This window comes from Dendrobates tinctorius, unplaced genomic scaffold, assembly GCF_039654945.1.
Source record: "Dendrobates tinctorius isolate UK_male_01 unplaced genomic scaffold, ASM3965494v1 ptg000059l, whole genome shotgun sequence".
Classification (NCBI taxonomy): domain Eukaryota; kingdom Metazoa; phylum Chordata; class Amphibia; order Anura; family Dendrobatidae; genus Dendrobates; species Dendrobates tinctorius.
Genome location: NW_027361727.1, coordinates 9,101,621 through 9,114,362, shown reverse-complemented (window position 1 = coordinate 9,114,362; position 12,742 = coordinate 9,101,621). Strand labels below are relative to the sequence as shown.

At 44.3% G+C, this 12,742-nt stretch overlaps 1 protein-coding gene across 1 annotated transcript in view; it reads right to left on the bottom strand.

Annotated features, from left to right (window-relative positions):
- Positions 1-12,742, bottom strand: part of DKK3 (dickkopf WNT signaling pathway inhibitor 3) — a 47,923-nt gene that overhangs the window by 17,027 nt on the left and 18,154 nt on the right. Inside the window, exon 4 of the mRNA XM_073578371.1 lies at positions 11,280-11,360. Within this exon, the coding sequence (XP_073434472.1) occupies positions 11,280-11,360 (81 nt within the window). The remainder of the gene's footprint in view (positions 1-11,279; positions 11,361-12,742) is intronic.

Genomic DNA, 12,742 nt, shown 5'->3' with positions numbered 1-12,742 from the left:
GGGGGATCAGGGAAGCACGGAGGGAGCCCCCTCCCTGCCGATGCTTCCCTTTAACCCCTGGTACACCGCGATCGTGTTTGATCGCGGTGTGCAAGGGGTTAACGTGTCGGGGGCGGTCCGTGACCGCCCCTGACACATTGTGCCGGGTGTCAGCTGTGATAATCAGCTGACACCCGGCCGCGATTAGCGGCGCTCACCACGTGGGCGCTGCTGATCGCGGTAGACGTACTATCCCGTCCATGGGCATAGGGGCCCGGGTCCCATGGACGGGATAGTACGTCTGATATCAGAAAGGGGTTAAGGTGGCCACTTGCAAGTAGTTCTCCTATTTGATTCTCCTATGAAGAGTGGCATCGTGGGCTCCTCAAAACAACTCTCAAATGATCTGAAAACAAAGATTATTCAACATAGCTTTTCAGGGGAAGGATACAAAAAGTTGTCTCAGAGATTTAACCTGTCAGTTTCCACTGTGAGGAACATAGTAAGGAAATGGAAGAACACAGGTACAGTTCTTGTTAAGCCCAGAAGTGGCAGGCCAAGAAAAATATAAGAAAGGCAGAGAAGAAGAATGGTGAGAACAGTCAAGGACAATCCACAGACCACCTCCAAAGACCGGCAGCATCATCTTGCGGCAGATGGTGTCACTGTGCATCGGTCAACAATACAGCGCACTTTGCACAAGGAGAAGCTGTATGGGAGAGTGATGCGAAAGAAGCCGTTTCTGCAAGCACGCCACAAACAGAGTCGCCTGAGGTATGCAAAAGCACATTTGGACAAGCCAGTTACATTTTGGAAGAAGGTCCTGTAGACTGATGAAACAAAGATTGAGTTGTTTGGTCATACAAAAAGGCGTTATGCATGGAGGCTAAAAAACACAGCATTCCAAGAAAAACACTTGCTACCCACAGTAAAATTTGGTAGAGGTTCCATCATGCTTTGGGGCTGTGTGGCCAATGCCAGCACCGGGAATCTTGTTAAAGTTGAGGGTCGCATGGATTCAACTCAGTATCAGCAGATTCTTGACAATAATGTGCAAGAATCAGTGACGAAGTTGAAGTTACGCAGGGGATGGATATTTCAGCAAGACAATGATCCAAAGCACCGCTCCAAATCTACTCAGGCATTCATGCAGAGGAACAATTACAATGTTCTGGAATGGCCATCCCAGTCCCCAGACCTGAATATCATTGAACATCTGTGGGATGATTTGAAGTGGGCTGTCCATGCTCGGTGACCATCAACCTTAACTGAACTGGAATTGTTTTGTAAACAGGAATGGTCACAAATACCTTCATCCAGGAACTCATTAATAGCTACAGGAAGCGACTAGAGGCTGTTATTTTTGCAAAAGGAGGATCTACGAAATATTAATGTCACTTTTATGTTGAGGTGCCCATACTTTTGCACCGGTCAAATTTTGTTAAAATGCAGATTGCACATTTTCTGTTAGTACAATAAACCTCATTTGAATCCAGAAATATAACTGAGTCCATCAGTTATTAGATATATGAAACTGAAATAGCTGTTGCAAAAACCAAAATTGTTATAAAGAAAAAAGGTTAACATTAATAGGGCTGCCCAAACTTTTACATATGACTGTACCATCCAGAGCTGCGAGGTTAGCTGGTCTATGTGTTGTTTTGCTATATATATTATATATATATATATATATATATATATATATATACACACACACACACACACACACACACACACACACACACACACAACTATAATCCAGGTCAGTCAGTCCTGTGCATGGTGAAAGAAGTCACAACAGCACAGCTCCATACTCTGCGTAGTGGCCGTTCCCGGGTACTGCAGCTCAGCTCCTATTTCAGTGTTCAATATCTGATCTGCAGTACCTGGGAATGGCCACTAGTCAGTGCTGTTCCGGATGTTACCAGTGTAATGAGCTAGAAAAAAACAGCTGATCGGTGGGGGCACTGGTGGTCAGATCTCCAGATCAATATCACAGAAGTGCACTGCCCCTTTAAGTTTATTGTAGAGGAGTACAAATTGTAGCAGTCACTGCTATGGCGCCGAGCCTGGCAGTTGCAACCCAACTTTGTAACTCGGGCACCAGGAGGCAGCGGTACCATCTTCCTCCTCGATTCCGATAAAGCATTAATGAGGGTCTGGATTGTGCCCCCTGTAAGTTTCGCTACCATTGGCCTGAAGCCTCACAGCACAACGCACAGCTCCATTGCTTGCCCGCTGTGCCACCATTATCAGCTCCATATTTTGTCCCATCCGTTACATTTTTTGGCTCCAGCGGCGGCACAGACCTGTCCTATCCATCACTTTCGCTGCCAAGATGAGAGGCGAGCAGCTGACGGCTCATTATGAAGGATGAGCAGTGAAATAAAAGGATTCCTATATCCCTCAGGTTTTATCTAATCGCCAAGTACACAATGTACCAGGCACAGTAATGTGATTACGATTCTCCTATTATTTGGACGTGGCAGCGCAGAGATGAGATAAAAACCCCGCGAGGGAACCGATAAGAGAAAATATATATATTCACCAGGGTGAATAATTCTCTGCAATCCCCTTGTATTTAGGGAAGAGTATTCTGTATTGTTTCCTCTCCGACAAGTCCTACAACCTTTACCTAACCTGAAAATGCTGATAACAGGGAGCAGTAAACTGTCTTGCCTGCCCTATTGTCTAGCTCTTCCCATCCTGAAATGGTTGATAATATATCGCCTCCACTTCCTCTTGATTGACTATGACTTAAGTTGTGGAGTATGACTAGGGTGACACTTTTATATCAGGGACAGGTACCATTCTCCTTTGAGAATATCCTTCTATTTTTGTCCGGCAACAGATGATTAGCTGCTGGGAGGATCATGCAGGATGTAGCGAGAATCCAAAGAGCAGACACTGAGTCATTTATAGGCCCCAGGGAAGGCGGCCACTGCAAACATGTGAATCTGAAGCCACAAGTCTCATCCAATTCCAAAGGGGTTCAGTGCAGGACAGGGTGAAGATCATATGGGGGCTCAGTGCAGGACAGGGTGAAGATCATATGGGGGCTCAGTGCAGGACAGGCCGCAGATCACAAAGGGGATGAGTGCAGGACAGGGCGAAGATCACAAAGGGGATCAGTGCAGGACGGGGCGCAGATCACAAAGGTGATCAGTGCAGGACAGGGCGAAGATCACAAAGGGTCTCAGTGCAGGACAGGGCGAAGATCACACAAGGGCTCAGTGCAGGACAGGGTGAAGATCACACGGGGGCTCAGTGCAGGACAGGGCGAAGATCACACGGGGGCTCTGTGCAGGACAGGGTGAAGATCACACGGGGGCTCTGTGCAGGACAGGGCGAAGATCACATGGGGGATCAGTGCAGGACAGGGCGAAGATCACACAGGGGCTCTGTGCAGGACAGGGTGAAGATCACACGGGGGCTCTGCGCAGGACAGGGCGAAGATCACATGGGGGATCAGTGCAGGACAGGGCGAAGATCACACAGGGGCTCTGTGCAGGACAGGGTGAAGATCACACGGGGGCTCTGTGCAGGACAGGGCGAAGATCACACGGGGGTTCAGTGCAGTATAGGGCGAAGATCACAAAGGGGATCAGTGCAGGACGGAGCGAAGATCACACGGGGGCTCTGCGCAGGACAGGGCGAAGATCACATGGGGGATCAGTGCAGGACAGGGCGAAGATCACACGGGGGCTCAGTGCAGGACAGGGCGAAGATCACACGGGGGCTCTGTGCAGGACAGGGTGAAGATCACACGGGAGCTCTGTGCAGGACAGGGCGAAGATCACATGGGGGCTCAGTGCAGGACAGGGCGAAGATCACACGGGGGCTCTGTGCAGGACAGGGTGAAGATCACACGGGGGCTCTGTGCAGGACAGGGCGAAGATCACATGGGGGATCAGTGCAGGACAGGGCGAAGATCACAAAGGGGATCAGTGCAGGACGGAGCGAAGATCACACGGGGGCTCAGTGCAGGACAGGGCGAAGATCACACGGGGGCTCAGTGCAGGACAGGGCGAAGATCACAAAGGGGATCAGTGCAGGACAGGGCGAAGATCACACGGGGGCTCAGTGCAGGACAGGGCGAAGATCACAAAGGGGATCAGTGCAGGACGGAGCGAAGATCACACGGGGGCTCTGCGCAGGACAGGGCGAAGATCACATGGGGGATCAGTGCAGGACAGGGCGAAGATCACAAAGGGGATCAGTGCAGGACAGGGCGAAGATCACAAAGGGGATCGGTGCAGGACAGGGCGAAGATCACAAAGGGGATCGGTGCAGGACAGGGCGAAGATCACAATGGGGATCAGTGCAGGACAAGGCGAAGATCACACGGGGGCTCTGCGCAGGACAGGGTGAAGATCACAAGGGAGCTCTGCGCAGGACAGGGCAAAGTCCCATAGGGGCTCAGTGTAGGACAGGGCGAAGATCACACGGGGGTTCAGTGCAGTATAGGGCGAAGATCACAAAGGCGTTCAGTGCTGGACAGGGCAAAGATCAAAGAGGGGCTCAGTGTAGGACACGGCAAAGATCACACACAAGGACTCTGTGCATGGAAGGGCTATGACCACATGGGTGCACTGAGCAGAGCGATGATTACACGGAGGCTTGGTGGAGGACAGGTGGATGATTCCATGAGTGCTCAGTGCAGGACAGGACGATGATCACACGAGAATAAGGCCCAGGAAAGGGCTATGCTCACATGGGGGCTCAGAACAGTTAGAAGATTACTCGGGGGCTCGGCGTAGGACAGGGCAATGATTGCACGAGGGCTCGTTGCACGGAAGGGCAATGGCCGCGCGAGGACTTGGCGCAGGAAAGGGCAATGATCACATGAGGGCTCGGAGCAGGGAAGGGCTATGTTCACATGGGAGTTCAGGACAAGGCAATAATCACATGGGGGCTCGGCTCAGGACAGTGAGATGATCATATGAGACTTGGGGTGGGAACATGGCGAAGATCACAAGAGGGCTCGGCGTAGGGAAGGGCTATGTTCACATGGGGGTTCAGGACAGGATAAAGATTAGATGAGGCTCCGAGCAGGACAGGGCAATGATCATATGGGGCTCAGCTCAGTGTATGACACGTTAATGCAGCCTGAGAAGTAATTGTGAATGCTGCTCTGTATGTGACTAGAGTATTAGACAAGCTGTAACTCAAGATCAGAAAAGCACTGTATTGGCACAGATCCGCCACATTATATAAAGACATTATATGCTAGGATGACAAGAGGAATGGAGCACTGAATATTGTCATGCATCATCCACGGCTTCTCTGTCTCCTTGGATCTGCGAGTTTCTTCTGAGCTCCTGAAATGCAACAAACTAAAAAAAAAAAAAGACAAAAAGGCAAAACCCTGACAGTCATTCTTTGTCACAAGAGATGAACAAACACAACCTGGCAGCAGCTGCGGGGCTTCCTGTGCAAGAACAAACCATCCAAGTCACCCGCCTGGCACTAAGAACAGTGATGTGATCATTCTTACACAGATCGCCCATACAATGCGGACCACACCACACTAAGTGACCACTTTATTGGAGACACCCGTAACAGAGTAACATGATGGTGTAGAATATGTTCTGCAGGAATATTGGCACATATTGGCTCATGCGGACAGGAGAACTTCTTGCAATTGCAAATTAGATGGAAACACTGACAAGCTCTGAGCTCAGTCTACGTCATCCCAGGTGTGCTCTATAGGACTAAGATCTGAGGACCGCAAAGGCCTGGAATCAAGAAAACCCTCAAACGTGTTCCTGTGACCAATCCGTGACCATATGACCCTTGTGGCATGGTGCATTGTCCTTGTTCCAAAGGGTAAACCGCTACAATGAAGGTGAACTATTTTCCCCATAAAGCCAAGGTGAACCCTACTGTCCAATCGTCCATCCACAGGTGTCAGGTGGAGCCAGGCTGTGCCAAGAAGTCACTCCCCCACCATTACGTCAATGATGTACTGTCCGCAGGTCTGGCTACCCACAGAGGCAGTTTAGCTTTGGGCTGGAGACCCGCGGAAAGTCAGTACATCATGGAGTGTATTTCATCGGCCCAACTCACACAAACTGATCCATAGAAAACCTTCTCATGTGATTTCTTTGCTTCCCTGCGGGGTCACACGTGTAAAAGCCATCAGAAAAGATCAAATTGTGAATAAAGTAGTATCTTACACTCAGATCTGACTAAGGGCTCATTCACACGTCATAATTTTGTGTACAATTATAATCCATGTTTTTCATGGATAGCACTCGCACCTATAATACTGGATGGGGTCGTTCACATGTCTGTAATTTTTCACAGTACCCACATTTTGTGCAAAATTGCAGAGACATGCCCAATCTTTATACAGGTGTCAGATCTAAATCGGCAATGCAAGTCTATAGGTCCATTTTTCACGGAGGCTAGGAAGGAGAAGACAGAATTTTTTTTTTTCTCATCAGAGAAAAGCAGATGAGATTTGGACCAAACTCATACGGTAAAAACTGACGCACGAGCCAAACTCTGATAAAGAAAAAAAAAAAAATCACTTTTGAAACTTGGACAGATTTTCTCATACGAAAGAAATCACCGATGTCTGAATGAGCCCTAAAATCTAAGCAGAAAGATGCGGCCAGTACTCTAGTCTGTTGTGCACGGGGTAAAGGACTCAATGTGTTGTGATGCCCCCACAAGGTCTTAGGAGCAAATTCCTTAATTGATGTAAAAAGACATAAATCCATGCGACACATTCATTCCATGATTGAGAGTGTCAAATGTCATCATGAGCTTGTACTCACAGACTCTTCTCTTCCTAAGACCTTGTGGGGGCATCACAACACATTAGGAGATCCCAATCAGAGGACAATAAAACATCCAGACGCCTTATCTATGAACTGGTCCAATATTTATGTTTCTCCCTCTCCCATAATGATAGTTCTGCTGCTTCACATCACTTGTCTTATCTATTGCATTTTTTCTGTTCTGTGTTGTGCATATATATGTGATTCTTCAGATTTTGTATTAGTATTTGCCTGATGAAGAGACCTGAGTAGTCTGGAAAGCTTGCAATGTGTTCCCATCTTTTCAGTTAGCCATTAAAAGGTATCAACCACTGAGGACTCTCAGTTCTGAATATTTTTCTATCTACTGGCTAACACGGTACAAAGATATACATCTTTCCTGTATCATCTAGTGAATATCCAAGGGAAAAAAGAACACACCCATTACCGTCACTACTTTCACATATGGCAGGGTCACATCCTGAAGGCTCATTACAAAGTGATCACAGCTAGGGACATCATGACCTAAGTCTGGAGATAAGAGATCATTGTCTAATCTGTTACCTTCATACCTGACATATAGTGACACTATATGTGAGAAACTGAAATTATCATCATCTCAAAATACTTAAATTAACATGAGTCTTATCATTTCTAGTCCACATGAATGTTTTATACTTTTTTTTTTCATTGCATCTGATTTGGAGAAAGAATCATCTTTCTCGCCTTGCAGCAGCCCGTAGTTTAGGCTGTGTGCACACGATGCAGATTTGCAGCGGATCTTACCGCACAGAAACGTTGCATATCCGCATTGTGATGTACAGTAGCCTTAAAATGAATGGAAAAAAAAACCGCTGTGCAGACGCTGCAGATTTTTCCGCACGGTTTTCCCGTGGTACAAAATCCGCAGCATGTTACTTCTTTTGTGCGATTTTCCATCTCCCCTGTCACCAAATCCGCAGGGGGAAAACTGCAATGGAAAACCGCAAGAAAACCGCATGAAAAATGGAAGAAATCCGCAGGAAAAATGCAGGTCATTTGACCTGCGGATTTCTTCCATTCTGCGCGGAAAGATCCGCAGGGCCAAAAAGTCCGTCTGCACTCAGCCTTATGCCTGGAAACTCATGTTTAAAAATCTCATCATCTACTAAAAGTCAAACTATAAACACTAAAAATGCATAAACATGGAGGACAGTGATGTAGCTATATATATCTTAATTTTTACTGCTACACCGTCTCCTACATAGAAGAATAGAACTACTATAATACTGCCCCTATGTACAAGAATAGAACTACTATAATACTGCCCCCTATGTACAAGAATATAACTACTATAATACTGCCCCCTATGTGCAAGAATATAACTACTATAATACTGCCCCCTATGTGCAAGAATATAACTACTATAATACTGCCCCCTATGTGCAAGAATATAACTACTATAATACTGCCCCTATGTGCAAGAATATAACTACTATAATACTGCTCCCTTGTACAAGAATATAACTACTATAATACTGCTCCCATGTACAAGAATATAACTACTATAATACTCCCTCCTATGTGCAAGAATATAACTACTATAATACTGCTCCTATGTGCAAGAATATAACTACTATAATACTGCTCCTATGTGCAAGAATATAACTACTATAATACTGACCCCTATGTACAAGAATATAACTACTATAATACTGCTCCCATGTACAAGAATATAACTACTATAATACTGCTCCCATGTACAAGAATATAACTACTATAATACTGCCCCCTATGTACACGAATATAGCTACTATAATACTGCACCTATATACAAGAATATAACTACTATAATACTGCCCCTATGTACAAGAATATAACTACTATAATACTGCTCCTATGTGCAAGAATATAACTACTATAATACTGCTCCTTTGTACAAGAATATAACTACTATAATACTGCTCCTATGTGCAAGAATATAACTACTATAATACTGCCCCTATGTACAAGAATATAACTACTATAATACTGCCCCCTATGTATAAGAATATAACTACTATAATACTGCTCCTATGTGCAAGAATATAACTACTATAATACTGCTCCTATGTACAAGAATTTAACTACTATAATACTGCCCCCTATGTACAAGAATATAACTACTATAATACTGCTCCCATGTACAAGAATATAACTACTATAATACTGCTCCTTTGTACAAGAATATAACTACTATAATACTGCTCCTATGTGCAAGAATATAACTACTATAATACTGCCCCTATGTACAAGAATATAACTACTATAATACTGCCCCCTATGTACAAGAATATAACTACTATAATACTGCCCCTATGTACAAGAATATAACTACTATAATACTGCCTCCTATGTACAAGAATATAACTACTATAACACTGCCTCCTATGTACAAGAATATAACTACTATAATACTGCTCCTATGTACAAGAATATAACTACTATAATACTGCTCCTATGTACAAGAATATAACTACTATAATACTGCCTCCTATGTACAAGAATATAACTACTATAATACTGCCCCCTATGTGCAAGAATATAACTACTATAACACTGCCTCCTATGTACAAGAATATAACTACTATAATACTGCTCCTATGTGCAAGAATATAACTACTATAATACTGCCCCTATGTACAAGAATATAACTACTATAATACTGCCCCCTATGTGCAAGAATATAACTACTATAATACTGCCCCCTATGTGCAAGAATATAACTACTATAATACTGCTCCCTTGTACAAGAATATAACTACTATAATACTGCTCCCATGTACAAGAATATAACTACTATAATACTGCTCCTTTGTACAAGAATATAACTACTATAATACTGCTCCTATGTGCAAGAATATAACTACTATAATACTGCCCCTATGTACAAGAATATAACTACTATAATACTGCCCCCTATGTACAAGAATATAACTACTATAATACTGCCCCTATGTACAAGAATATAACTACTATAATACTGCCTCCTATGTACAAGAATATAACTACTATAACACTGCCTCCTATGTACAAGAATATTACTACTATAATACTGCTCCTATGTACAAGAATATAACTACTATAATACTGCTCCTATGTACAAGAATATAACTACATCTGTCACCATAATATCATTATACCATTAATACTAAATACAGTATAATGATGATGACGCAGTTTTCATTTCACTCTATTTATTGGTGAAGCATGAGGCATTTTGCTTTATTTGGCCTTGCTTCTGTTCTCATTATGTCCCTCCGTTATCCAGGTCTCATATTCTCTTACTCCTCATCACTGCAGTCCTGGTCTCCTGATGTGAGAGAGCAGCTTATGGAACCTTTTCAAGGGTACAAACCAGCTTATATCTTCATACCTAGTGGAATTCCTTCTAGGAAAAATTAGCTGTGGACGTAAACAGTTAGAGGTTTATTTGATGAGATGGCAGAACATTATTCTGTTTTGAAGCCAGAGGAAACAGAAAGCTATCACCAGCACAGAGCAATGACGTACAAGACTCCCGGTACTACCCGGAAGAGGATACACAGTACCCACCATATATACCGTAGGTAAACGTCAGGCAGTACCCAGTATACAGCTCTGACAAAAAAATTAAGAGACCACTGCAACATTTCCATTTTGTCTGATTTTTCCTCTTTATAGGTATATTTTTGAGTAAAATGTAAATTGCTCTTTTATTCTATAAACATGTCTCCGAATTTCCAAGCAATAAATTTTGTATTGAATTTCAGAAAATGAGAAATGGTCAAAAGAACAAAAAAATGCAGAGTGGTTGCAGACCTCAAATAATGCTAAGAAAACAAGTTCATAATCATTTAGAAACAACAATACTAATGTTTTACCTCAGGAAGAGTTCAGAAATCAATATTTTGTGGAATAACCATGATTGTTAATCACAGCTTTCCTGCGTCTTGGCTGCTTTCCTCCAGTCTGTCACACTGCTTTTAGGTGACCTTATGCCACTCCTGGTACACATATGTAAGCAGTTCTTCTTTGTTTGATGGCTTGTGACTATCCATCATCCTCTTGTTTACATTCCAGAGGTTTTCACTGGGGTTCAGGTCTGGAGATTGGGCTGCCCATGATAGGGATTTGATGTGGTGGTCTCTTAATTTTTTTTTTGCCAGAGCTGTATATAAGCAGAAGTCAGGCAGTACCCCGTATACACGGGCATTGCCTAGAGTATATAGGACAACCTTTTCCCATGATGGTGCCAGATTTACATCCTCAAAGAATGGTGGTACTCAAATTAGACTGACAAGGCAAGATACTGCTCAACCTACTCCCCCAGCACAGCACCAACGTGTAGCAAAAGTGCCAAACCGTCACCATAATAGATACTGTACCTGTAATACGCCATTGGCTGCCATACTAAGACATGCAGACAGAAGCGGGCAGTGCCCTCCGAGCAGTATTATAGGAATGGCCATGATCACCGCAGAGCTGCGCACCTCATATAGCGCCATAGTGCAGTCCACACATACACAGACTTACATGCTGCGGCTTGTCCCCACTTCTCAGTGATGATATAATAGTCTCAGAGATGAAAATGGATCCGGTTTTATTGTCCACTTTCTGCAGGAAGAAATAATATTAATGTATAATGAGACTGATAGGCAATGGTCTTAATTGCTCCATAGTTGTCCTCTAATCCGCTCTGTTAGGCTAGTTTCACACTTGATTTTTTTTGCAGCGCGTTTTTCCCGCAAAAAAACGCATTGAAAAAACGCATACATAAGCATACAACTGCTGCGTTTTTTTCAAGCATTTTTATGAGCATGCATGAAAAAAACGCAGCGTTTTTATGCGTTTGTATGCGTTTTTAGCGCGTTTTTACCGCGTTTGCGTTTTTTTCCAACATTTTTAGGTGGCCCCTCACACTACCCAAACCATGACTTTACTAACCCTAACCCTGACCCTAACCCTAACCCTAACCCTAACCCTGACCCTAACCCTAACCCTAACCCTAACCCTGACCCTAACCCTTAACCAAATCATACTTAACCCTAACCCAAACCCTAAACCCTAACTAACCCTAACCCTAACCCTAACCCTGACCCTAACCCTAACCCTGACCCTAACCCTGACCCTAACCCTAACCCTAACCCTGACCCTAACCCTAACCCTAACCCTGACCCTAACCCTTAACAAAACCATACTTAACCCTAACCCTGACCCTGACCCTAACCCTAACCCTAACCCTAACCCTAACCCTAACCCTGACCCTAACCCTAACCCTGACCCTGACCCTAACCCTAACCCTAACCCTGACCCTAACCCTTAACAAAACCATACTTAACCCTAATCCTGACCCTAACCCTGACCCTAATCCTTAACAAAACCATACTTAACCCTAACCCTGACCCTAACCCTAACCCTGACCCTAACCCTAACCCTAACCCTGACCCTAACCCTTAACAAAACCATACTTAACCCTAATCCTGACCCTAACCCTGACCCTAACCCTTAACCAAACCATACTAAACCCTAACCCTGACCCAAAACCCAACCCTAACCCTGACCCTGACCCTAACCCTAACCCTAAACCCCCTTAACTAACCCTAACTCTAACTCAAACCCCTAAATTCCATGGTTAAAAAAAAAAAACGCATATGCAAAAAAACGCTTACATGAGCATGCCAGTGCGCACATATGCGCATCCATAGGCTATAATGGCCCTTTTTAGCACAAAACGTGCGCATATGTGCGCATGCGCTTTTTTGCAGGGCCAAAAAATGCAACATGATGCGTCTGGAAAATCCAATCGCACACCCCAAAAAAACGCAGCGCATGAAAATCGCATACATGCGCTTACAAGCGCGCAAGTATGCGCACCCATGTTAAAGATAGGGGAAAAAACGCATGCGCAGGTTAGCGTTTTTTTCCAGCGCTAAAAAACGCAAATGTGAAACCAGCCTTACCTGGTGGAAACCAAGTAATTTTTACAATTCTAGCAG